The sequence below is a fragment of the Tribolium castaneum genome, chromosome 2, assembly GCF_031307605.1.
Source record: "Tribolium castaneum strain GA2 chromosome 2, icTriCast1.1, whole genome shotgun sequence".
NCBI lineage: Eukaryota > Metazoa > Arthropoda > Insecta > Coleoptera > Tenebrionidae > Tribolium > Tribolium castaneum.
The window spans coordinates 20,152,625-20,180,471 of NC_087395.1; the positions used below are offsets into that span (position 1 = coordinate 20,152,625).

The 27,847-nt window shown below is 31.2% G+C and overlaps 2 protein-coding genes and 2 long non-coding RNA genes across 4 annotated transcripts; 1 reads left to right on the forward strand and 3 right to left on the reverse strand.

Moving 5' to 3' along the window:
• Positions 1 to 3,633: 3,633 nt before the first annotated feature.
• LOC107398652 (uncharacterized) lies at positions 3,634 to 6,204 on the reverse strand. Its single transcript, XR_001575449.2, has 3 exons — positions 5,958 to 6,204; positions 3,850 to 5,910; positions 3,634 to 3,800 (listed from the first exon to the last, which is right to left on the reverse strand). It is a non-coding gene; the product is annotated as an uncharacterized LOC107398652 (long non-coding RNA).
• Positions 6,205 to 10,628: 4,424 nt separating this feature from the next.
• Positions 10,629 to 11,085, forward strand: LOC107398713 (uncharacterized). Its single transcript, XR_001575508.2, has 2 exons — positions 10,629 to 10,836; positions 10,890 to 11,085. It is a non-coding gene; the product is annotated as an uncharacterized LOC107398713 (long non-coding RNA).
• Positions 10,786 to 16,410, reverse strand: LOC657058 (glutamate receptor 2). Its single transcript, XM_015983852.2, has 5 exons — positions 16,224 to 16,410; positions 15,737 to 16,178; positions 14,983 to 15,691; positions 11,372 to 11,646; positions 10,786 to 11,323 (listed from the first exon to the last, which is right to left on the reverse strand). Exons 1-5 carry the CDS (start codon positions 16,372 to 16,374, stop codon positions 11,083 to 11,085), a joined length of 1,818 nt encoding a protein of 605 aa, XP_015839338.1. The 5' UTR covers positions 16,375 to 16,410; the 3' UTR covers positions 10,786 to 11,082.
• A 5,297-nt stretch (positions 16,411 to 21,707) lies between these two features.
• Positions 21,708 to 26,449, reverse strand: yellow-c. The gene is given in 5 exon segments (NM_001168306.1): positions 21,708 to 21,923; positions 21,973 to 22,164; positions 22,212 to 22,553; positions 22,601 to 22,937; positions 26,225 to 26,449. Coding segments are annotated over 5 exon segments (1,221 nt in total). The 5' UTR covers positions 26,431 to 26,449; the 3' UTR covers positions 21,708 to 21,779.
• Positions 26,450 to 27,847: the final 1,398 nt, after the last annotated feature.

Consider the following 27,847-nt stretch of genomic DNA (forward strand, 5'->3'; position numbering starts at 1 on the left):
AAGTTATTGGTTAGAGAGACAATTTAAAAGTTTTTTAGATGCGAAAATAAAATAATAGGTGTTCCATTTAAAATTTTTAAGTTACTTAACTTGCACAAACTTTTTTATCTTCTTGATTGCAGTGAGCCAAAAAAATATGTTTATTAAAGATTGAACTTTCTTCTTTAAAGTGATGAAAGTACAGACTGATCCAGAATTACTGAGTCTGTTGGCAACACATTGACAACTGAAAGCGGTTTCCATTGGTATCCTTAAAAATTTAAGTCCAGTGTTGCCAACAGACTCAGTATTTCTGGATCAGTCTGTACTACTTGTTTGGTACACGCTCCCTAAAATGGTTGTTACTCTGGAAACTGCTTTGACTCCGCAAAATGTCATTTTAAAGGACACGTCCTTAAAGTCGTCATACCAACACTTTGCGGACTCTTAATTTATTTTTTCTACTTCGTTTCCGTATCAAGATCATTACGATACTCTATTTGCGTATCGTAATATCCAACGGAGTGCCATAATAATTACACTAAAAACCAGGGTAATTTAGTCGGATAATGTTGATAACCTAGTTATTTGACAATTATCTGAGAGAACTGTCAGTGTCAATCGGCACCTATTCCAAGTGCATAATTTAATCAAATTAATCAAATACGAACCTTTAGAGGCTTTTGTACCAATCCTGACATGTAGCCCCTTCGAACACCCTTCGAGTAATGTACTAACATAACTTCAAACGCCAGTGCAAGTAAGTAATTTGAGATCTCATTATCCTAAGACCAATTTTCAAATTCGACGTATTTGCCACAAAAGCACGTATTTGTTAAGGGGTACATTACAAAACGTCTTGTGCATTTTCCGAATACATTTGTACGAGTAAACTAATGACGGTCCAAATTATTAATTTCATTTCACTGTCTTCGCGCAAATGTTGTCAACTCCCACAAAATTCCCTAAATTTCGAAATTAATTTTTTGGTACAAAAAGTACGAAGTAGAAAAAATACTATATCTCGTTTATAAAGCATTTTGTCGCACTTACTCTATTATGGCACTCCTCGCTGCGTTTTTTGAACTCCACCAGGGGATCTCAGTTATTATAAGATATAAGAGGTCGGTTAAATTAGGCCAAAGTTGCGCATTTTTGTGCTGAACAATTATCTGAAAAGAAAATTTGATGTGTCATTTTCACATTTTGAATTAATCGAAAAAAACGTAGTTTTTTGTTTTTATTTTTTTAAGCGAAAACAAAAAGAACTAGATGTTTTTAATTAAGACGTTTTCTAATGCGTTTTTCATGTCAGAGTTATAACTCTTAACTTTGGTTTTTCATATGAAGGCCATATTCGATATTTGTATTTTTGAAAAGTCTTTTTGTTTTTGATTGCAACGATGTGTCACATGATATAATCGAATCTTACATGCTGATTAAAATTGAAAAAAGCGTTTTTGCAAAGAGTGCTTTGGAATAAATGCCAAAAATTTTGTTTAATTAACTAAATTTTGACAGTTTTATTAAGCAAAATTTTATTTTTATATGGGAGCAAAATTTTTATAACATTGTCTTGATTTTGCGAAGAATACCTAAACTTCTAGCTTATTATGTCGCTTAGTTTTTAAGTTGGTAAGCTCGACGGAAATGTGAAGGTTCCAAAATCTAGTTTGTTTAAAAATAAAATTGTTGGCGTTTTTTTCAAAGCAGTTTTTGCAAAAATGCTCTTTTCTCCATTTTGGTCAGCATGTAAAATTCGATACATCTTTGTAATCAGAAATAAAAACACTTTACAAAAATACTAGTCTTAAATATGGCGTCCATAAGAAAAAACAAAGTTGAACTTTGACATTAAGAACGTCTTGGAAAATGTGATATCAGATTTAGATTTCTTGTAAAAAAGTTGCTCAAAGAACATTTTAGTGAAAAACGTCCAATTCTTTTGGTTTTTGCTTGAAAAAACAAAAACCGAAAATTACGAATTTTTGTTTTTTTTCCAATAATTCAAAATTCACAACTTTGCCCTAATTTAACCAACCTCGTATCTCTTATAATAACTGAGATCCTCATGGAGGAGCTCGAAAAAAAACTTTAACGGGCTAAAAAAATTAAAGAAATTCTAGTTTGAAAAGAACTTACGTCCAGGTCTTAGTCCTAATAAAATTAAAGAAATAAATTCTGTACTTCATTCTTCCAATTTGCGTTTTATACTAACCTTTATTTATTTATTTTTCAAACCAAATTTTACAATGTTCTAACTATGTTATTGTACAGTTTATATTGTCTTTTAGTCATTATCTAAAAACAATGTCACTCCAACATAAAACAGATTTACAAAATATCATCAAAGTTTGGACCTTCGTAACTCAAATTCGTTAAAATGGACTTATTTCGTCATAGTACTGAACGCCCAAACTAATAAGCGTTTATGCATTCTATTCAGTTACGAGCTTATTTGTCGTACAAATGCGCGGTTTTCGATATAATTCTTAAAAAAAACAGCTTTCAAATGAAACTAACATGTATTTAGACTTAACAGGGTCTTTAAACATCATTGTTAAGAGCTACATCCAAAAATATGCGATGTGCCATTTAAAAACATAAGTTTATATTGTAACTAATTCCTGTATACTTGAAAATAATTTTAGGTGAGTCTACTTTATTATTAGCTCAAAAATATATTACTAAAAAATTAGACGAAAAATAAAGTCTTTGCTATAATGTGGGATCAGGCTGTTATGCCTTTAAGATTCATCTGCAAAAACCACACACAAAAATATTGTTCGATTAGACCTCAGGATTAGACCCAAAACCTAAAAAGATCTAGATCTTTTTAACTGTTCGATTCGTTGCAGCTGAAACAAATAAATACATGGCTAGATATCTTTTAGAAACGAATGGTCCATCTTTCATTTTTGTCGAAATAAGATGGTCATACTTGTATTTGAACTCCAGTACATTTAATCTTGACAAAAAGTTGTGCACCATAACGTATATTGGTTGCCGGTGATCATAAATAGGTACGAATTAAATCTGTGATAAGATTACGTGAAATTCTACGTATTGAAAATTAATTATGTAAAGTTTTGACAGTGTTCAAATCAATTTTTTTTAAATAACTTATCTTCTTACACTCTTTTTACACTTTTTACAGTAGTTTGTCGAACATCTCGGCCCAAATCTTTTACACCATAATAATTTCAGCATCGTAAATTAAATCATGAATCATTACGAAAATAAATATAAACTTGGATCATTTCTCCTCTATGCCCATCTATCTTGGACTTACCCTATTGTTTGTCATAAATTGAAAATTTATTTGAACATTTCAAGCATAATTTCAAGATATTTATCTGTACTTTTCTCCATAAAAATGAGAAATTTTGGGATCGGCGGTGTAAATAGTAAAGTGCTAACATAGAACAAGCTTGAGTCTGGTTGTTCGACAATAACTTCTGAAAAGTCAAGATTTCGCTATGAAAATACAGGAAAATCTCCAATCTTCAATTCAGGAACGGTTACTGTGAACTCAACTCCTGAAGAAGTTAGCGGATTTAAAAGATTCGAATCAAATACAAAACTGAAAGTTTAGTCGCAGCTAAAGTTGCGAGCTGTTTCGTACTTATTGAAAGTGGAAGAAAAAATAAGGTATCAAGCGCTTAATAAATTTTATTAAAAACGCTACATACAGTTACATTTCTGAAGAAAACACCACCCAACATTAGGGAAAGAGCAACAATCGCTGCAGTGACCATTTACAGTACACCGGCGATTAACACAGGATGGTTTAATAGCAGCACGAGAAAATCTTTTCAATACTAGAAAAACATCTGTAGAAATTATTGTTTCCAAAATTTATAAATTTACCATTTTTTTGGTCAAGTATTTGCGCCGGTTCTGTAAAAACTAAAAGGGTTGCAAAAAGCAAAACAATAATCAAGAACTGCTTCATTTTGGATTCTAAGGCTAATAACTTTGAGACGAGTTTATATAGGAAGGAAAAGGAGGTCAAGCCAGGGGAATCCTTAAATCCACTGTGTTTTATTTTTTATTAGATAGTAAATGTCGTTGACACGTCTTTTTTGTTATGAAAAACCTTTTGCAAATATTTATGTAAAGATAGTCGAATTAAAAATTATAAGAACGCATTTACAATTTTCTTTTAATTAATTTTTTATGATTTTTTGTGTCACCCAACTTTTTTATTTAACTGCTCGATTGATCATAGCCGTGTGCTGCATTAGTGACGTCATTTTTCAGATTGTTAATAATTATTGCAAAAAAATCTAACAGTATTATTAGTTGTGATAGTTATTAATTATTTGAGACTGTTTTTACAATCGTTGGAAAAATTATTTTGATATATGCATTGGCACCGAGTGGAACCATACCTAGAAATTTCCTTTTGTTCATTTGAATTTCTAATTAGAGTAGGCTTATTAGTTTTTTATTTTGGATCAAAAGGCCGACTGTGATAATTAATCAAGCTGAAGGGCCAAATAATTATGTTTTGGACGGTTAAAATATTCAATTAAGATACATTTTTTACCTCAGTTTGTACTTGTTTATCAATCACAAAGACATAAAACCGCCTACTCTAACTAAGTGAATATATTTTTTCAACCTTTATAAGTTATTATTAGCCTAAAATATCACTTTTTGACTTAAAAAATGCGTTAGTTAATAATTTTTAATGATTTTTTAATGTTTAAAGTTAAATATCTTTTAGTAATGAACAACAGACACATAACTATTATTGTTTTTATATAGACAATTTAAAAGTCTTTATGCAAAAATCAAAAATAAGTTGTTCCATTTAAAATTTTAAGTTATTCAGCTTTAAACAAACCTCTTAACTTGTTTATTTTCGTGATTGCAGTGAGCTAAAAAATATTTCCTCAAGGTTTCAATATTCTTCTTTAAAGTGATAAAAGTCCCACTTTTCTAGGAATCTTAGTTTTTGAGTAAAAAAGCGTGTTTTTGTTAAAAAAATTAAAATATTTCAAAAACTATGCAAAGTCGACCACTAAAATTTTAGGTCATAATAATTATCTTTAAAAGCTAGATCCAAAAATGGAAAAAATATAGGCTGTTCTATTTAAAAAAACCGAAGTTTGTATTGCAACTCGTTATAGAAACAGCCTGTATATTTGAAAATAATTTTAAGTCAAGCAGGGAGTTAGTAGCTACGGCAGAGGACAAAAAATACTTTTCTAACATTTAAAGGTCCATAATGGATTTTAACAACTCGTTGGGACAACCTTTATAAAATCCATAAAAAATTATTAAAAAAACTTAGTATCATTTTTTATGAAAAAATTAAAATTACTAAAAATTGAAATTTTTTCAATTTTATTTTTAAATGACACTATTTTTTTTCAAATTCATGTATATTGTTGCTAAGGTCACCATATTTTTTTCATGCAATTTGGACTTACAATTTTTTGAATAGAAAAATAAATTAAATAAATTTTTAACTCGTTTAAACTCGGCTACAAATACCTAAAATGGGATACAAACTGACCTGTGAGGTAATGACTGAATTTGGGAACATCATACAGTTGTAAAGAACACATTTTATTTATTACTTTTCTCAAAAATCCAATTACAAATTTTGCGTTCAAGCGTTTGTTTGAACAGCTCCTCTTCGGAAGTTCTGCGAGTAACCTTAGTACCAGTTTTTTATGTCCACCGATGGATGGTACCTATACAATATTTTGAGATTCTCTAGTGCCAACCTTAGAATGGAAACAATTATAACAATTTGATACGAGTTTTGGACATGTTTTCTACTACATTAATAGAAGCATTTACAATTTCCATTAATACAAAGACCAGAAAAAGCTCCGGCTGTATTAACTTTGCATTGTTTGCTACAACCAGAAGGCACACAAGATGGTGTTATCCCAAGGGCATAATTGGCGTGTCCTGTTAATTACTTTAATTATAATTTTGAATAAGTAAAATTAATTTACCTTTTAATCCCGGGTCTTGGCATTTTGCAAAAACAAAAAGCATCAAAACAATAGATACAAGTGTCACAAACAACTTCATATCTTTAACAATTATAGATATTTTTCAAGGTATGTCTTCATACCACCTCTACAGCTTAATTTCCTTTAGATACTTGTGTGGAAGGGGAATTAGCTAATACAGGAAGAAATTACATTTTTGTTTGCTTGATATTGCTTATGAATATTTATTAATTGTGGAAGGTTACGATAACAGTGTGTTGTTTGGATGTTTCTTATTACTGCTACGATGTTTACTTTCTACAATGGGCGCAGACTTTTTTAATTTTCAATGGGTGTACAAACAACAGACGAAGTTACAAAAATAACCAAACATTTTTAGTGTTTACTTATTATTTTTTGGGTTAATAACTTTTTTTAAGTATGTTTGCAGTAAACAACATTTAAGCGTCGTTTGTTTTAAAATAACTTAAGAAATAATACAGTTTAAATCAATTGATCTTCCGATGTATTCAAAAGCTATAGTATACTGGCTTGCCACTTTCAACTAACAATCAAACAAATTGAAATAAAAAACAGAGCGGTCTTACTTTTGGCTACAGCGAAAATCAACTTTTTGTATTTTTAGCAATACCCGTTCTGTAAGTCATCATTCAATGACAATATTGAAATATCTTTCATTGTAAGCGGCACTTTTTAGTCAGGTGCAAATTTCCATGGTTACCGTGCAATAATATTTTGCTTACAGTCCGTGGGCTATAAGTAAATATTCGGAAATAAAATTAACTAGACGCCCTCTGGTGATGACTTTTGAACTATGTCGAAAACAGTAACGAAATTTTCGTAATTCCACATTTAATTGACATCTAATAAATTGTTTAACAATTTTGCGTGTATAGTTTAATTGCTTACATTGGAGAGAATCACTTTAAAAGTACGTGGTGGTAAATACTAGCTCTGACTTTGGTTCTGCGGTTTTTCGTGGTAAGTGTTTGTTGTTGGGATTTGAAAGTGGATAAAAAGTGAAAAAGATTTAAATTTTCATTACAAAGTATTATCAATCAGTTGTCTAATTAAAGACTATAGTAATGAATCACAGCGAACACAAAATTGGGCTCAAGAAACCAATGAATTAGTGAAGTTTGTGAATTTTAGGTTAGAATTTTTCCACTGATAAAATCATGAAATACTTCGATAAATCAACAAAACTACAATTAAGATTAACAACTGCTAATACACTTAAACGTAAATTATGCCAAAAATAGGCTTTTTAATGTCTTTGTAATAATTTTCCAATAAAGAAAGTGAACCAAAAAGTTATCGTTATTCGTATTTTCCTCGTCATCTCTAAATTTGTCAACATTCGTTTCTTCCACCAAAGATACAATAGTCATTCCTCATTGGCAATGTAATAATTGTGAAGCCTCAAAATTCGTACAACGCTCAAAATATCCGAATAAACATTTTCCCGCCATTTATGGTTACTGTTTTCGACCTAGCTCAGTGGCGCCCCTAACGGTAACTTTACTTCCGAATTACATACCAACGTAGGTATGTCACTTGAAATACATTCAGATCAGTATTGAAGCGTTAATTTTGCAATAAATGTTGATTTAAAGTGATGTTTTGTGTTTTGTATTCCTAACACGAAACAAACGCCACACTAATTTTTAATTTAACAACAATCTGATGTTTATTGATTTTACATAAAGATACATTTAGAAAATGTTTTACTTTTTCTTATCTGTGCACGTATTGCTAAAAATTGCTTACTGACTTCAAACTGTAAGTTCTTTTTTTGGTCTCGGACGCTTAGGAAACCTCGGTACTCTCGGTTTCCCTATATTGCATTGGCGACCAAAAAAAAATGCCTTTTACGGTACGTTATTTACTATTTTTGCAGCGACTTAATATTAATTAATTATTTAACATTTATGAGTATTCTAAGGAATTGTAGAAAAATTATGAAATAAATTCACAAGCACAGACAAAAATATAAAGTATTTATTTTATAATAGCAATAGCGGAATTATGTGTGATTATTAATTTTTTAGTTACGTACTACAGTAAAAAAATATTTTTATTAGACTCAACTTGAATCGCATAGATGTATTTCAAAGTTTTTGTTTACATTTCTAGATATCCGGGGTGGCCCGTTTAAAAAAATTACCTCTTGTATTTTTTAAATAATTAACATTAAAACACTTAATATGAAAACTAAACAAAAAACAATTATCTCTTAAACAAGAGCAAAAGGATGAACACCCCTGAACAAATTTTTTGAGAAAAATTTCATCAATATTCTTAACTTCTACGTCAATTAATAAATTTATTAATAAATACATTGATAAACGCTGGATCGGCTCTCAGGACCATCGGGTTGATCCGACCTCGCCCGCTCGGCTCTCGTATTTGTGCCATTATTTGTCGTGCAAGCTGTACGTTACAATAATGAATACATTATATCTTTTTTTAACTTTGTTAATTTGTTTTAATTTTTTTGTTATTTTACCTTTTTTTAATTTGGTTTATTCTTTCATAAATAGTAAACAAAAATGTCAGTTGCCATTTAGAAAAAGGAAAAATGAGGTCACTACTCAAAAACTAATGACTTCATAATCATAAATGTTGTTATGGTGTCAAAATGTAGCACTTAAAAAAATAAATTGACCTGTTTCAGGATTTCTTTGAAAACTGACCCCTATCAAAAATACGAATTTTGTACATTATTTTTGGTTCAGTCGGTATTATAATTTCATTGTATTAAGCAAGATTTGTTGTACACTATTTTCATTGGGTGCCACTATTTGAAATACAAGGTGATTTTTCAAAAACAGAAGGCCCTGAAGAATTTTTATTGATGGTCCGATTTACAAAATTAAAAATTAGAATTAAATGGACTGTAATAGAGGGTAAATTGTTTATGGGTTATTTTTGACATCTCTTAAGATGCAACCAAAATTACTAATAGCACTAACCACTTCATACTTTGTTTCATTACAATAATAATAGTCCATAATAAAATTTTAACAAAACTGTCAAAACAGACTTGACAATGGTCAGATTAACCGTGGATTAATTTTGAATTTTTTTGTATTATTATAGTATAGTATTATACAGGTGCTCAAAAACTGGCGCACCAAGTCAGTGGTACGTTATTGTGAAGCAAGTGCAGATTACGGGAAGAATGTTGAAAAAATTCCTAAAGTTATATTTTAAAAAATCTGGAGCTACAAACTTATTGTGTTAACTTCTTTAGTTTTCATTATTTTTTTATATTTCTATGTTTCATACCAGGTAATCGTTCCGTAACAAAACGATGAATAATTATTTTAAAATTTACTATCAGATTTTAGTAGTTTTTTAATTTAAAAAAATTAAAATTCGTATTCGTATTAGTTGTTTTTTTTCTACTTTGGTTTCACAAAATGTTTATTGTGAAATCGAAAGTAGTTTGACAAAGAGAACTTTTATCCTACTACTTTTAGCAAATTTTTAGGAGTTCTATTGGCAGTGCTGGATTGGGTGTCATCAATCATAACTGTAATTTAGTGTGTAATCTGTCTACAGCGTCAAGTCGTTTATTGATAAAGCCCGAATTATTAACAAAATTAAGAGGAAATCCTTTGAACAGATTTTGATAAATTAAACTAAAGAAAAACAAACAACAAAAATAGAAAGTAGAAAAAATAGTATATTACACTCGTTTTATAAGACTTAATTGTGGCACTCATTCTATTGGAGCACTCGTTCGTCGTGCTCCAAAATCATTCGTGCCACAATAGGACGTCTTATAAAATTGGTATAATAATATACTATTATAGGTTCCGATTTAAAATAAGAAAGTTAAATAATATAACACGAAATACATTTAGAAAAAAATTAAAAGTATCAGGTTGTACTCGTACTAGATACATTAAAATCCATTTAATTATTTCATTTAATTATTTATTTACTTTATCTCGGATTATAAATAAAACTTCTACAGCGTCTGGTATTTTTTTAAAATCACCCTCTATATCTACGAAATAGAATGTTTAAGTACTATTTATTTTGGAAAAGAGATAGCAAAAATGGCACAAACATGCTTAAATGCGAAGTTAAACTAGTGTTTATCAGATTGAAAATTGGAATTTCGGTCACTATTTTTATTCTTGTCTAGTTTCCACAAAAGTTTGGAATTTTTGATTTTTGAATCAAAAGTTAAAGTTCTTTTTAGGAAATGGACCGGGTAAACTACATAAAACATGAAGCCTTGAAAAAGGGTTAAAAATCCGAAATGGCAGCTGAAGTGTTGCATTTTATTCATTTCCCCGTGAAAAAATTTCTGGAGATAAGAATAACCTCTAATTATTGATTTTAAATTATGATTATAATGATTATTAATAAGTATACCAACTAATGTGTATTTTGCGCGGTATGACTATGTTGATTTCTGATAGGAAAAGTATTAAAGTTATTATTACTTATCAGTTGATTTTTATTATCTTAAGGTTTTTATTTTATTTTAAGACTAATACGAGTACCTACTAGTCATATTTTTTATGCAAAATGGGCAATGAAAATGAGACCTATTATTCATTTGTACAATTCTTTACAATTTTATCTTTATTTAAATATTTTTTTCTGCGAAGGTTTGCACATTATGTCTTAAAATAATTAAGATAAAAATTAAATAAACTATAAACAAAGCTAGCTGATAAACACGGAAAAGGGGATTCCATCGTTTGCAAATATCAACCTATAAAATCGTCTGGCAATAAATTAAATGTATAGTTTTCCCTAGAACGTTACAAGTGAAGCTCCAGTAAAATGATGAAAATAAGCTACATTTTTGCTTTAATCGTAGTTTTGTTTATCATTTCTACAGAAGCAACGTTTGGTGAGTTTAATTTTGGTTAATTAATAACAACAAATAACAATACTTGACGCCAGGCGATGAGGAAAGTCACACTGGACGTGTGGAAAGGGGTTTTTTCTGCAATCCGGCTATTTGCCACAGAAAGTGCAGATTAGATGGATATAGGAGAGCGTCGTGTTCAGGCGATGAGTGTATTTGCATTTAATACAATTGATTCTAACTTATGCAACAATTAAAACTGTATGCTGAAATAAACATTAAACCAGTTTAGTTAGGAGTTTTTAGTCTCTCTTTTTCCCTTCTGATGAAGTACCTCCTGACGATTAACTCCATAACAAACAAAAGGAAAGCAAACGCAATTCCTACCCCGAATGTCAGAAAGGCCGAATAACAATCAATGAGGCCTACACTCCCAAAGTTGCTCCCCCCCGAATGGCATTGGGGCTTCCTTGTATAAATTTTGCGGATTTCTCGATTCTGAACCCCAGTTTCGTGCATTTTTCTCATTCTATTGACAAAAATGAGACCAAAAATAAATTAGCATTCGCAATTTTACCCAATTTTCATCACTTCTTTATACGGCGATTTTTTCTGCGTTGCAAGCCAGGGTTCAATCAAGTTCACATACTCGATTTCTTTTAATCCACATTTTTCACCCTCTTGAAACACCTCACCTATTATTTTATAACCGGTGCTAAGTTCGACGTGAAACGCAAAAAAGCCTTGTTGAACTTTTCGAATGCCTTCTTCGGCGGTCATGAAATTGGGTTTTTGGCCTTTGGGGGCGACTTTTTGCTGGTAGATGGCTTTTCTGACCGGCTCTTGGGCGTTCTAGAATAGACATTTTTAAAACAATAAAACTGATCAACTGACTCGAATACAGGGGCTGTTCCCTTTTTATTGGACCTACCTAAGACGCCAAGATTTTTTTGCACACATTTTTTCACATGTTAGCCTCACATTTTGTGAACTTGGTTCAGAGATAAAAAAAAATAAAGGCCAATTGTGGAAGCAAATTATACAAATGGAAAAGGTAAAAGCTACTCAAGAAAATTTGTGGCTGGAGGTCCTAACAGCACAGTCGGAACGAGAAATAACGTCACAAAGAAAGAAGACATTCTGAAGCAGTGAGAAACAACAACGGACAGACTAATTGATTACAGTGCACTTTACGATTTAATCGTAACATTTTTAATGAACACAAAGACATTCACAAATACGTATACAAGAACAGCACAGGTTATTTAGAGACTGGCAAGACAAATCGATTAAGTAAAAAAAAAGCAAAAAATCGTTCTGAACTTAAAGTCCCAAATTTTGAGAACCGCTGAACTAGAATGATAAAAATTAACGTGTTCTTTAAAAGCATGAACAAAACGGCAGAAGTAAATCAACTTTTTGGTCTTTTCTGTAACTCTTTAATTTCAATTTATGTTTTGTTATTTTACACAAAAAAAAAACAAAAAAAGTATGCCAGAACTGGGGTTCAAACCTCCCATGCAAATTAAGATGCTAGCCACAATTTTGAAAAATTCTCAAAACGTTCATTCGCCGCTATGTCTATTTTGTTTAAGGAAAAAATTAACTGCAAATCAACCACCCTTAACCACACAGTGGTTGTCAACAGGCAGGTTAATAGAAATTTTTGAAGAAAGTAAGCACTTTTTGGAAAAATGAATAAGGGTTTTTAACTCGTCTGATCATGGTAAATTCACATACAAAATATTGCTAACCCGTTCTCTAACATCCTGTATAAATTACAAGAAACCGAAGTTGCGACAAAATACAAAACATTAGTCGATAGAAACAGTCGAATTAGTCGAATGAAACAGAATGAACAACCATACAAAAAATGTATAGAATCATTTTAACAGGCAATAAATCAAACTTAAAGAACAGCATGGTGGACAAAGGAAATTAAAGAGGAAATAAAGAAAAAAAGGAAAAGTGACAAAGAAGCTATATGAAGATTACAAGATGCAACGCGTAATAAAAGTGAAGCAAATGGTGACAGAAGAAAAGAAAAAATGTTGGGAAAAATTTGGAAACAAGCTTGCCAAGTTGACAGCAAAAGAAACCAAAAGGTTCCTACAATGGACTGAAAAAGTTAAGGAAAATGAAAAATAAACAGACAATAAATATAAAAAACAAAAGATAAAGGAAAGAATACTTCGAAGAACTACAAACCGGTTAAACAGAAACAAATACAGAAGCTAGGAAAAAAATCAGAGGTGCAGGAAATCGACATTACCAAAAGAAGTGTTAAATGAGCCGTTAAGAAGCTAAAAAAATAGTCATAGTTATGACTAAATGATTAAGAAAATGGGACGTGTCAGGCTGTTTCTGATTTTTGAAATAATTTTTTTACGAAAACACGCTTTTTAAAAAATATGACATAAAAACTAAGAATCCAAGAAAAGTAGGACTTAAAGGAAAAAAGTTTAAACTTAAAAAATATAATTTTTAACTCACTGAAATCAAGAAGATAAAAATATAAAGAGGTTTGTTGCAAAACATAAGTTTGTAGTGTAGCACATTTCTGAAACAGCCTGTATACCTGAAAATACAAGGGGTTGGTACAAGTATGTTCAGCTTTTGTAAAAAGATATTTATTTTTTAATTACTTAAAGGTCAGTAGTAGTGGACATTTCCAACTCGCTGGGACATTCTGTATAGTTATATGTACAGGCTGATTCTTAATAGACCGACCAAATTTTATCACAGTTTTCCAAGGACAAACAGAGAAGATTTGTACTATTTTTACAATTTTGTTTCGTAGGATCCGTGCCACTCGGCACTCATTAATTCAAATTAATTGTATTAGAAAAAATCATGCTCGTTTTCGTCATGATTGTCGATAATACAGCGTTAACATTGCTATAATGATGAAGTACATTGTCATCTAATGAATATCGTGCTTTCCATAACTGTGTTAACTGCTAATACTACTTACGAGGATGGATATCAGTGGAGTAAAGTTTATTTCGAACATAACTTCAAAAAATTTATTTTGGTTATACTGAGATTTTTTTTACTATTTTTCACCCACATTTGATACTATTACTGGTATTAATTGCTAAATATTGATAATTTTGTAACTCTATTTAAGAATCACGCTGTTTATAACAAGCGCCTTAAAATTAATGACATCATATGTACGCTATATAGGCTGTTCCGTATAAACCCCACATTAGAAGTATAGGGAGTTCTAACAATGACAGTCATCTGAAAACCATAATCTATTAGGTCCTGATCAATGAAAATATTTTCAACACAATTTTAAGCCCTTTTGGTTTATACAGATTTTCAAAAAAGTTAGCAAACCATAAATTTTTAAGATTAAATTTGCTGAACTTCAAACACCCATAAATGAAAAATTTTCAAATTTTTATTTCACTACTTTACTTCACTTTCATTACTTATATTTAACAGTTATTAAGTTATACGAACTTTTTGTTGGGATTGAGAAATTCATTAGCCATGGGTCTTTTCGCATAGGTTGCCATGGCAATATAAGAAATCACAGTTTTTCAAATCTAAGTTCAATGAATGTATTTTGTTTCTTTGTCGAACCGTACAAAAAAAGCTAGTAAGCAGTTTTCCGCAATGTCAAAGAAAACCAACATAACTTGAAAATTATTACAGATAGGTATAAGGAATGCTAATACAGACCTTTGCAAAATTAAATTTTCTTTCACTTAGTAAAATTAAAATTGGGGCATTCCATTTGAAAAAACTGGCTTATAGCTTGTAGAAGTTGTCCAAAAATAACGTTAAGATTTTGGAGTTTGTAAACTTTTTTTCCAATTTTGAACATCTGAAGGAAAGATAGAGGCCTTCTTTTTTGATTGTCCAAATACGATTTCTAAAACTCTAACAGTGGCAGAATTACCGACTTTTGAAGTGAAAGATGCACATCTACCAACGACTTATGGCTGTCCACCAATTTTCAGATAAATAGGTATCATTATCAGAACTTTCAATACTTCTAATGTGGGGATAGGCGGAACGGTCTGAAGTATATTTTCACATGTTAGCCTTACAAAGATTTTATCGCAATAAACAGGATAAAAATATTTCTATAATTAGGTTTAACTTGTGAAAAAAATGTGTCAAAAAATCATAGCGTGTTAGGTAGGCTCACCGGAAAGACAACACCCCTCATACTTCGAAATAGTAGTGCGCATAGACGATGTCCTCCACTCCGAGTTTAATTCTTGAATTCAACAAGTCTTCCAAATTTTTGATGCTGTCACTAGTGGACTGCAAAAGGGCCACAATATTCGCTGAGTACGAAGTATACAAAAACATCAAAGTCAGAAAGGAGAAAATTGTTATAATCCTCCCAGAATTGCTCTTGGGTTCCGCGTTAGTCCCCTGCTGGGTTATAGCCCCAATTTCGAACATCACGACGTCGAAAATGTTCGGTCTGAGAGTATCGATGTGACTGTGTGTGTCCTTTTCCTCAAATTTAGTCTCTTTCCACTCCCAAACGACGATAACGTAGATGCAAACTACCACAACTGCCACCATGACGAAGCAGTAATGCCAAACGGCGCTGTCAAAAGGTAGGGTGAAAACGTTGGTCACATAAGACAAAGGTGGAGCCCGGAAAATAAACTTCATGTATGTTGGGGTCGTGGCTGCGATGTAGTCAATGATGTCGATGCGATCCGGGGTGAAAAATAACGGGGTTCCCCCTAAATCGGCCAACCCTTTCTGTAAATCCCCGGCCATTCCGGAGTAAAGTCCGGTGGTGGAGTTCTTGTAGCCCCAAGTGGGCTGCATTGTGAATTGACGGCTGGCGTTCAAAAAGTCCATTAAATTGTGAACAAGAATATAATTTAGCTTGTTGATTGCGTCAATGTGACTATTTCTACAAATCAAAAAGTGGTACAATTTTTTTTTAAGTTCTTGCAACCTGTAGTCCCACAAGTGGTTCAAAGAATCCAAGTTTGTGATCACATACGAGATTTTGATCGTAGTTCCCATCAAATTTGTACGCTTTGTGTTGGTGTAAAAGCGGTCAAAAGAATGTTGGACAAACCGTGGAACCATTGGTGAGTATTTATAAATTGTTTTAATGTCGTCTAATTGCGATCTAGGTTCAGTTACGAAAATCTGGCTGTCGGTTCCAAAATACAAGTTTGGGAGACTTTCTGAATTTCCAAGTAATAACCATTTGAAAGGGCTTTTAAAAAGCTTAAATTTTTCGGCCTGCTGTAGCACTGATAGAGAATCATTGCACTTCAAATCAATAATAAATAATTGGTGTTCGGGATTGGCATATTTGGGAGAGACATTTTTGATCAAATTTGTGTTATATTTGTCCGAAATACTTTTAATAAAATGGATTGTGTTTGCTAAAACTGTTCAATATAATTTCATTAAAAGTGAGTCGAACTTGCCTCTGGTCCAGCAAATGTGGGCACTTATTTTCACGGGCACATTTAAAATTTTGATAAAATTGAAAGTATTCACAATGAGATTGTCGGTAAAATTATTTTGAGTCGTTTCATTAATTAAGAGACAAATAAAGACTATAAGTATTTTCATCATTAGTATTTTGGTTGTAGTGCGATAACGCTTCAAGTCTTGCGTTTTTATAGCTAGTATTTTACAATTATGAGGTAATAAGTACCTACTCCCCTTATAATCAACCATAATTAACAAAATTATAGGTTTAACAATCGAAAGCTTTAAGATTGCTTATTTGGATTTTTTGATGAATTATCCAAAATATGATTAGAATCCGTACTTAAAGCAATAATAGCGAGATTATTTATGGGAAATATGAGGCGTTTTTTCCGTCTGGTGCATGCGATTCTTATAAATTCGTAATTGTCTATTCTCACAGTGGGAAATCTGCATTCTGGTTTAGCCAAACAATTTTTGAAATTAAAACCGGCTTTATCTTACATAGGTTTATCTGAATGAAGTATGTATTCGTCAACATTTTAAAGGCAAAAGCAAAGATAAAATCCTAGTAAACCCGCATAAATAAATAGCAGAGCACTTGGGGTGGTTGTCTGCCGTTAAGGTGGCGCTCTGCGAAAAAGTGCTGTTTCTGGTCAACTTGTTGAAGTTGTACAAATATCTAATAAACTGTAAAAGATTTGACTTTTTATATGTTATTGTTGCCATCTTTAGCTAATTACTTAATAAATTTCAATAATGTACATAAACACATAAAATACATAAAAAATATCTTTGTTTTCAACACTTCATTGAGATAATCTTAAAAACCATAACACATAGATAAATCGCATTTAATGTCAGACACAATGTGTAGTTTTTAGTCAATCAAAACAAAATTAATAGTGGTAGGGTCGGTTTGCGGAATGTTTTCATCGCAAATAAATTTTAATTTGCGATTAACTTCACGTTTGTCAATGTAAAATAAATGGCAGCTAATTTCAAATGAGTTTAATTCTGAATTAAATTTTAATTTCACTATCTGTAAACTGACCGACCCGTAGTAGTAATTTTTTACTTAAAAAATTAACGGTAATTTTTTGCTGAGACTATTGATTCTTTGAATATCAAAGATTTTTGTGAAATTTGATTAGGAAATGTTTTTACACTTGTTCCAGTTAGTAAAATTAAATTTGTTTAGCATTTTAAAAAATTACTGTTATAAAGTTGACAATTGTATGAATATTGTAAAAATAACTCGTTGCTCAAATAGTAATTTTTTTAAATTAACTTCTGTTGACCAAAACTTATAAAGTTTTTAAACATGGATAGGACTGTAACTAAAAAAATAAAAAAAAGTGTTTTACAAAACATCAAAAAAAATCATCGAATACTACACGGAGTTCAAATTGTTGCCATTGGTCACTTTATTTCGCTCCGAGCCCTGCGGGCACAACGTTTACAAAGAGTTTTATCAAATAATTTTTAATTTATTCACACTCTTTTTTGTGATATTAAGACTACCGATAGATAATAATAATTAAATTTATAATTAGAGTACGCTTTAATATTTTTTAACTTGTATCAAAACGATGATTATCACGATTTATTAAGCTGAAAAGTCAAATAATAAAATTTCCAAAAGTAGTATTTAATTAGAGTACAGTTTTTTGCTCAGTTTGCATTAGTTTATCAACCACAAAAAAACTGCCTATTTTGAATATAAATTAAAATGATTACATGGTTCTATACCCAATTATTATTACAATATTCTGGGGAATATTATTACATGACTTGCCAACAGTTATTTTCTTTCTCTATTTGATTGCAAATTTTATGCATATACATAATTAGCAAAAATTTCCATAAAGCCTCAATATTTTGTAAAAACATATGTACGATGCCTCTCTGAATTGAACATGGCACGACTGATTCCTCGTGAAAGAACGGTGAGTAATATTTTGAATATTTTGATTCCTAACACTCCACCAGCCACTACTGAAGTTGGAACCATGGGTTTACGAAGGGGTCGTAAATTATTAGACAGAGAAACTCAACCCTGGTGTAACTCGTTTCAGGCCTAAACATTTTCGGTAATATTCCGATTTGAGCGACCCCTGTGCGGAAATAAGTGTCGTCCTCATCGACTTTTGCAACCTTAAGTTCAAAATAAAAAAATATATCCAGCACTTTTATTAATTGAAGTACTCGTATGTAGGTTACTTTATTCGCATACAGTACATAAATATTATGTTATTTGTACTCACCGAGGTAGTATAAAGTTACATTATTGTATTGACTTTTAAATGTTTATACATCAAAAAAATGTATACAAAATTAATAGATACTCGTTTTAACCCTCATCAAATAGCTATTTTAGGTAATAAGTAGCACATAATAAGAGTCTTTGTGAGTCTAACTGTTTAATGTCTTTGTTTCTTTGTTTCAAATGTGTATCTTTACATGAGCAAGATATTTTTTTAAGAGTTCGCTAAAATGGCGACTTTTGTTGAATTTATTTTAGAATATGTATTGTTCATTGCAATTTGCAGGCACGTAGGTTTTGTAAAATTATGTTGAACACTTGTTTACCTAAGTAATTCTATAAATAACTTTAATTTTTATAGGTAAACAGTAAACGATAGATTCTAGATTCTATACTTATCACAATTGCACACACAACACACACAGTACTGAGTAAAAAAAAACAGTTTATTCCGACTAACAAAATTGTAAACAGAAAAAAGTCGCTGGGGGCCAATTCTGGTGAATGCAGCGTGACAACAATTTCAATTTTAGTTTAAAGATTTTTGCCTTCAAAACTACATTGGTGTGAAATCGTCCATTGTTTTGAAATACTTTTCTTAGCGATGCGTTTTTTTCTCGATTTTTTTGGAATATTTAGAATTTTAATTTAATTGAAAGGTTTTACTATTGGTAGTCCTATAATAATAGTTTTAGTGTTCTTTTTGTGATTTTAAAGGGGGCATTTTACAATTATAAGGAGGTAATGAGTACCTACTTCTTTCTCCCTTTGTAATCAAACATAATTAACAAAATTGTAGGTTTAACAATCGAAAGCTTCAAGACTGCTTATTTGGATTTTTTGATGAATGTGAAATTTTTGATGAAATGTGATTAGGATACTTATAATGTACTTAGAGTACAAATAGCGAAATTATTTATGGGAAAAATGTAAGCGTTTTTTCCGTCTGGTACGTGCGGTTCCTATAAATTCGTAATTATGGATAATTACGTATTCTCTCAGTGGGAAATCTGGTAATGTATACATGAAAGTAGAGCCAAGGTCAATGTCGTTTAAATCACAACTTGAATTCAGTTAATAGAATATTATGTGTGTTAGGAAAAATAACTAAGGCCCTGTGTCACCATTTTAGTAGTTAATTAAATCCACAGAAACGATTGTTGTTATCATAATAACGATTATTTTTTACTTTCTATTAGATATCGGTTTAACTAAATTTAGTGAAATCGGACCTTAGTCTTTTTCTTCTTTTCTCATTTTTCAAAAGCTGAAGATGCCTCTCTAACTAATAATTATTGAACGAAACATGTAATTTTTGAATAAAATTTTAAAGAAAAGAACCTATTATTTTTCCTATTACATAGTTTTAGATACAGTAAAGAATAGAATATGGTTGAAGCAGTAAACCAAATCATTTTTTAAAATTGGACATCTGTAAACTTTTTTGTGTTAGATTCTGATCTAATTTTGTGTATGCACTGTTCGATGGATTCCTTTTCCAAATTTTTTTGCATATGGGTGTTCGGGTTTGAAACTTATCAGAGTTATCACTTAATAATTAAAAATCAGGGAAGGAAAGAATTGCATATTAGAAAAATATATTGGTAACAGTATTATTATAAACAATATATTAGATCGAGCGATCAAATTAATTTGTAATTAGTTAATTAATTGATACAGTTATTTGTGGCATCTAAGTTTCATTTCTTTAAAAACATTAATTAACACAATGAGTTTTGCTACTGAACATAAATAACCATTTTTTTATTTTACATAAATTTAATTTTACGAGAGTCAGAAACAGTTCCGTGTTTCTTAACTTTAAACACTTCCACTAGTGAATGGAAGCGTAACATTATTTTCTGCGTAACAAAGTTTACGTGTTAAATCGTTTTGCTTATTATTGCTTTGTGAATTCCGAAATCTTTATTTAATCATTAAAATCTGTTATTTTAATAACAACAAATTGAGTAGAGAAAATCAAGAAGGACTATTCGTTGACAAAAAAAACTTTTATGCTCGAAGGAGGAGTAAACGGCAGTTTAAATTTTGTACACCAGATTTCTTTAAGATTTCCTTTGATTTCTTTTGCTTTCCACCAATTTCCTTAAGATTTTGCCTAATTTTTAAAAGTGGTTTCCCATGATTTCCTCAATTTTGTACACCAATTTTTTAAGTGGTTTACCTCTCGTGGCCGAATCACATTTTCGAAATGCCTCAAAAAGTTGCTGGCGTCTGGCAATATAGGATGATTTAAAAGTGACGAACACGGTGATAACAGTCGTTCAGTTAAGCACAAAAATGAGGTCAAATTTTTTTTCAAGCAACTTTATTTTGATATACCTTTTGTTTCCTCTGATAACAAATTTAATTTATTGTCGTATTTACAAGTTTTTTAATTGTTTTGTACATCATAAGACATTAATTGTTGATTTTTTTCACTAGCTATTTGTTTAATGTTGCAAGAGCTGCCGTTTCCGCCAACTAAAGTCGTAAAGTCAAAAAAATTTGATCTGGAGGTACCAAAAACTTAACTTGAAAATTTAACTTTGAAGAGCTATGTTTCGTGAAAAAAGGCTCAAAAAAGTTTTTAGCATAGAAACTTTTAATTAGTTTGATGTCCTTTATCAGCAACCGAGAGATTGTCTGGTACTTTTGAATCATCCTGTAGAAGCAATATTATTCTATTCAAGAAATGTAAGAGCAATACCCTCAAGCGATCCTATTTTACAATTAATATCAATAAATGTGATGTTTATTGCAATGGTTGAATACTAAACATGCTTTAACAGTTTCAACGCCAACTCTAATAAGTAAATAATAATTAATTACAAATTCAATAGATCACTTTATTTACTTTGTTTAAGTTATTTACATCTTTTACCAAAATTGATTTGGAAACAATTTTCGTTTTTTTTTGCTTGAGAATGGTAGATTATAGGGTCATGCATTTATATTTTTTGTGTAAAAAAACATAACTGAATTGTTGAATATTATGTTACGAAAAAAAGTCATTCATAATTTTATACTTACTAAGTTTATTTATTGTTTTACTTTGTGCGATTTTTTTATTGGAAACAAAATTTGAACCCGGCATAGAACTCAATGTTTGAAAACATTAGCAGGAACCTCATATGTTTGTCACTATAGTTTCATAGAAAATATTTGAAACTTGTACAAATACTACTTTGTTAACTAAAACGACTAAAAGTTATTTAGAAATACATTTATTTCGTAAAAAAGTTACAAAACGTAGTAAATATTTGTGTATTAAAACACAAATTTAAACAGAACAAGCTGTGTTTTTGATAAGTTCATCAACATTTGCTTTGAAAATTCTGTAATTAACTTGCGAGGGATCCAATTTCCGGTAAAGGAAAGTGGGCATACGATCTGACAAAATCCACAAATTTCTCTCGGCATCGACCTAAAACAAACCAGTTACACAACTATAAAAAATCGCTCGAAAACTTCACCTTAATGTCATTAGTGAAAATCAAAGCTTCCTTATCTTGCACAACCAATGCTAAATTCATCGAATTGAGCGGCTTTTTGGGATTCCAACACGCAACTCCGTCTCTATTCAATTGAGTGAGAAACAGGACGTTGGATTTTTCGTCGAAATCTGACGCAGATGCTTGCGTCTGATCACCTCGATTACCTTCAATCTATTAAAATGTTTTCAAACAAACCAAAAAAAACAACAATTAAAAACCTTAAACATGTAGTAATTGTGGGGGTCCGTGGCCAAAGTCTTGTTCTTCAAGACCTGGGTGGAGACGGAGAACTCGCGGGTGCTGGCCAAGGGGTGGAAATACATGGTCCTGAACCCATTATCTTGCATGGGCCCTAGGGCCAACCCAAAGACCCCATCGGTCCACTGGAAGTTGACCCCTCCGACGTTGAAGTCGCCTTTCAAGGGGTCGAAGTGGAAGAAGTTGTGTTTGACCCTCCAGGAGTCGTTGGCCGCCCAGGAATAAACCACAAGGCTGTAGGCCCCCAAGTCAGGGATGTAGGCAAAAGCCTCGTCGCATTTGTCAGGGTTCACATCCACTACCTGTTAAATTTGTTTGATTTTTTGCCAATTTGAATTTTTTTCCTTACAATGTTCGCAAAGAACGACTCTTCTTTGAAATCGGTGTGTTTCAAATTATACCTTCGGATTAATTTATCTGTTTTGAGATCGAAAACGACAATCGCCTGAGGTGATACTTGTTTTCCCTCGCCGAATATGTCAGCTAGGCCTGTGTCCATTACCCAAAGACGATCACACGGGTCGACTTTGACGCGGAAAGTGGAGACAATGAGGTCTTCGGCGGGTTTTTCGTCACCTTTAGGGAGGGTGTTGGCTTTCCAGCTGGGGTAAGGCGTTAGAGGACTTGTTTTGTTTGCGGATGAAAGGGAAATGTAGTTGAGCGAAGCTGCGACTCCAGATTTCCATCTGGAAATCGACGACATTGAGGATTATTATTGAAAGGATTGACATTAATCTGGTCGTGATGCAAATTATTGATGTTGGAGGTTGTTTACGATGCAATTGTGCATATTTATGAGGTTGGTGAGAATTGTAAGAAGACAGTGGTCGGTGTAGGATTTATCGATGTTTATTGTACGAGTGATTCAGAAGGAATATATGATTACAACACAAAAAAAGAATGTTTAATAACAAGATATGACAGCGAAATTGTTTCGATATTGGTAGACATGACTAGTTAAAAACTTAAACAGTTTAGGTTTTAGGAATAAAAAAACTGAACAAGGTTCGAATATTTTTAACAAAATAAGGTTTTATAATACAGTTTATGTGCTCTAGTTACCGCGACATGTGGTCAGATTTACGGCTTATGCTTTTTCAGGACTAACTATATATCTAAGTATAAGGGTATACACATTCAATAATTTAATTTTTGGAAACCCATGACAGTAGAGGTCAAACTATTCATTGTATCATTAATAGTCATAAATTGCTGTTCTTCAGAATTACAATATCACGGAATGTATATGATTCTAATCTATCTAACTCAATCGCTAACTAACTAAAAACGTTGCAATTTTTTGAAGTGAGCAAAGTGGACCATTCAAAATTTGTAATCCAGTTCGTATTGGAATATGTATTGTTGATTGCATTTTACAGGCGCAGGCCTCGTAAAATCACATGAAACATCCTCTATATGTGCATAAAATACAACTAAACAAATAGCATTAACGATTTAATAGGTACGCTTCAATTTGATATTGTGATACTATTGGAATTTTTAAAGTTTTTTAAGTTAAGTTTTTGGCATATTTCCCAATTGGGACTGAGTGAGTTAAATTGATTTGTGAAAGGTTTTGAGTAATTAACATTTTTATATACAGGTTTTTTTTGTTTTTTGCCAAAATCTAGAATGTTACAGCGGTCAGGTCAAGTAAAATTTTAAAGGCTTTAGTATTTGGTAAATTTGCATTAAAAATAAGGTAATAGTTATTTAATAAACTAGTTCATTAATGAAAGCAATTAATAGACGAAACTGTTTAAAGCACAAACGAGCGATAGCGAGTGAGTGCCTTTAATAGTTGAGTTTATTAATCACCCATTAACAAACGAGTTTATTACAATATTTTTTCGTTGACTGTAAACTCTTTTTTGTGACAAAATTAGAAATTAATTACAAATCAAAACCAATTTCAGCTTTTTCATCGCACAATTACCAACAATTACGAATTATAATTACTTTTTTCACTTTCGAAATCATCCAAAATGATTTATACCTAAATATAAATCCTGACATTCAGCAGAACATACTCGTAAACAGTGTATGTGTTCCATTCTTAAATTAGAACAATTGTAACATTAATGATAATTATTGTAAATAACCAAAAATAATAATGGATTATTAAAATGTATGATGTTAGTCGTCACTGTTTTTTATTTATATGAGTATAACTGGTTGTTTGTATCAAAATATCATCAAAACCTCTATTCCTTGTTGGATTTTCTTGGCGTGAAAATGAACTAAAACAAAGTTTAAAAACCCGACACACCAAATTTTCGTTTGAAACACAACACGTTTCAAACACAAAATGGTCATCCTCAGGTGAGAATAGTTTTATTTTTATCAAAACGTCAAAATCCCAAAAATAGTTACTTAATGAAAAAGAGTGTATTAATGACGTCTATTAATACATCCGCTTTTAAGTAAAATAATTCATTAATATCGAAATTAATAAACGGTCTACTAAAAAAATTATAAACAGGTAATGAATTATTCAGTTATTAAAAAGTTTCGAACAAATTAACTAATTCTTTCATGGGTTTATCAGCTTCGCTGTGTTGTAATTGTAAACTTTTTTTTAGTGTGATTATACCGAAGCTAAGACAAAAATACTGTTAACGATTTTTGTAAAATGCTTTATACCTACAGTTATTATGGATTGGAATCAAGCCAGTTTGTTGAGTAATAAAAATTCGGCAAAAAGTCGATCTTGTTAGTATTATTTTTACATAAGATACAGTTCTTTGAGCTAACATTTATGGTCCTTCGAGCCGGATTATTTGACGTTTGCTTTGTTTATAATTAGCTCGCGTGCAACCACTTCAATTTGTATATTACCTACTAAGAACGAGATGTACCATAGTTTCTCTTATTGTTGTAAATTAATAATCATTAATCTAACATATTACTAGAGGAAGTATGTTAACGATTTTTGTACCTAGATCTCCTGGACTCAAATCAACAGTCAGTCTCGTTTTCATAATTTTTAATATAAAATACGGTTTTTCCAGCTAACAAATACTAATTACTTACAAGAGAATACCATTTATCCGCGTAATGTACACAATCATTGAAAGTATGATAAAAAAATGCATTTTAATAATACCGTAACTATAATGCACATTTTTATTCAAAAAGGAATAATTTATAACTTTTCCAGGCGTTATAGAAAGAAAACAAGAACATTGATATACAAATCAAACATAAAATAAATGAACTGATAAAATTGCAAAGCATGAATAAGCGTTACACCGATAAATCAATTTCTAGCGAATTGATGCGACATTGTTGAATTAATACCTGACCAATAAGAAGAACACTTACTGTGACTTGAATTGATGCAAGCAATAATACTAGTCATAATTTTCGGGTTTGCATGAATGTTCATACTTGTGTAGAAAACTAGAAATCATTATTATAATTTGTGTTTAATTATGCCAATGTAAATTAATAAAATGAACCTGAAATCATCGCCATCTAGAGAACTGACAAATTTTCTTGATCGTGGGGTAGTTTTTAAATGGAATGCAAAATTTGTCAAATTTTTATTTAACTTGAAAATAGTAAACAATTTTCCGATACAAAAAGTAGTATAAAATGGCATTAATAAAGTAAGAATAATGAAATCAGAAAAATATTATTCGGAATTTTCGGAAATATGGATCGAAGTATTATTAGGTATATTACAATTTTTCATCTTTGATTCATTTTGTACGGAGTGACAGAAGTCATATTTTAGTTGGAACAAAAAGGAATCTCTTTTAAATGTATGTTCAGAAAGAATGTAATACTATTTGTTAAACATTAAAAAATTGTCATGTGACTTTGTCACATTTATGTAACGAGTGGTTATTTGAGGTCATTTTTAACTTTCCAATTTTGAGGAATCTTCAACATAATCAATATCAATTCAGGTTAAGGTGGACTCGATAATTGTTTAAATTGCATTAAATGTACTGTTACAAAGTAATACCTGGGCACTGTGACAAACAATTTATCCTTCCAGCGACCTAACCCCAAGGGTAGATTATTTTCCGGGACGTACTCCCCGGATTTCACCGCATTTTCCTTCGCTTCTTCGCTTGGCCATGCGAAGGTTAATTCGTTCCAGGCAAAGACTTCGTCTAAAGCCGCGAGTGTGGCACTTGAGAGGGTCAATAACAGCAATAATTTGATCATGGTTGTAACACTGAAACCTTCGGACTGGTTTTGCATGGGGGGAACTAACGTTTAATAGTGAAAAGATTGTTCTCCCACTTTAATTAGCAGGACGGAATGGTCGTATTACGGCCCTGAACTCGAGTGTGAAAATTGCACATTCATTCTGGGCTCAGTTTAAAGAGGCTTTATTAGTAACCCAGATCCATATTATGTTTATTAATTTCTATTATGAGATTAAATATTTATTAATTAGCAATTCTGTAATTGTTAACTTTGTCCACTTTGTCCTTAACAATCACATTTTCAAGGATTTTCCACTTGATTGAGTCAGGCACAAAAAAGAAGCACACCGAAATTATATTTTTAGCTAAAAAAAACGATTACAGAGCACGGATTTCAAAATACCAATCTAGGCTAAAAAAATCCGATCCGTGGCCATCGTGGAGTCGTATGTTCGAAAGTGCTTTTCCGAGTGGCAAATAATTGGGAAAATATTTGGCTTGAGGTGCAAAATTTACAATTTTGTAAGTTCCCTAAAATCACAATTTTGACCAGTTCGCCATCACAAATTCAAATCAACCTTTTTAACATTACACAAATTCATATTGAATTGTGCCTCTTTGAACTGCTCTTTCAACGAAAAAACATTCGCTCTTTCGATTTTACAAATATCTGCAGTGATTTGGGTTCCGGTGAATCGGTACTCGTTGTGATAAAATTGGTAAGCTTTCAAAGTGGCCTAAAATAATATTATTCCGTTGAACGGTTAATAAATTAATACCTACCATTATTTTTTGGTTTGTAAAATCTCTGACGACGTCGAAAGATGCATTTACGCCCCTGAAAGTTCGGTTTACTTTTCCGAAATGAAAAACAGGGTTTGTCAGAAAACTGTTGTTGGTATAAAGAAGTTCGGCTCTTTCTGAATAAAATTCATAATTCTGGAAAAATGTGTAAGAAAATGATTTGAAGGTTAATTAGTACTTACGCCGCAAAATGCTAGTTTTAATATAACGGTTGTGATTATTACAGAAATGGGAATTTTTAGTTGCGATTGTATCATCGTTAAATGTTTGGGCTTTTGCTCATTTTGGAATATTTATATTAAAAATTGTAATTTCCGGCTTTAAATGATTATTACCGAATTGCTGGAATAATTGTTGTTTGCTAATAGCCTGGAGCGATTTAATGATTAATTATTTCTTTCCATGTTTGGTGAATATGTTTTAAAAAACAAATATGTAAAATACAATGAAAAAAAAACTTTGAGGTTCGAGTAAGTACGAGTAAAATTGCTTTGATATGTAGCCGCTTTTATTGTTAAAATCATAGGATGGCAGTATTTCTGTCTATAAACAACATTCAGTACCTTAGTAAAAATTAATAAATTATGGTTAATAGAAGTAACACATAAAACGTACAAAGTGTAAAGTGG

Bases quoted from the DNA above. Each gene is read 5' to 3' on its own strand.
- LOC657058 (XM_015983852.2), bottom strand. From the start codon at position 16,374: ATGATGAAAATACTTATAGTCTTTATTTGTCTCTTAATTAATGAAACG. The intron at 16,179-16,223 runs GCAAGTTCGACT...GAACAGTTTTAG, and splicing joins CCACATTTGCTGGACCAGAG to CAAACACAATCCATTTTATT. The intron at 11,647-14,982 runs GTATGAGGGGTG...TGTCTATTCTAG, and splicing joins ATGCGCACTACTATTTCGAA to AACGCCCAAGAGCCGGTCAG.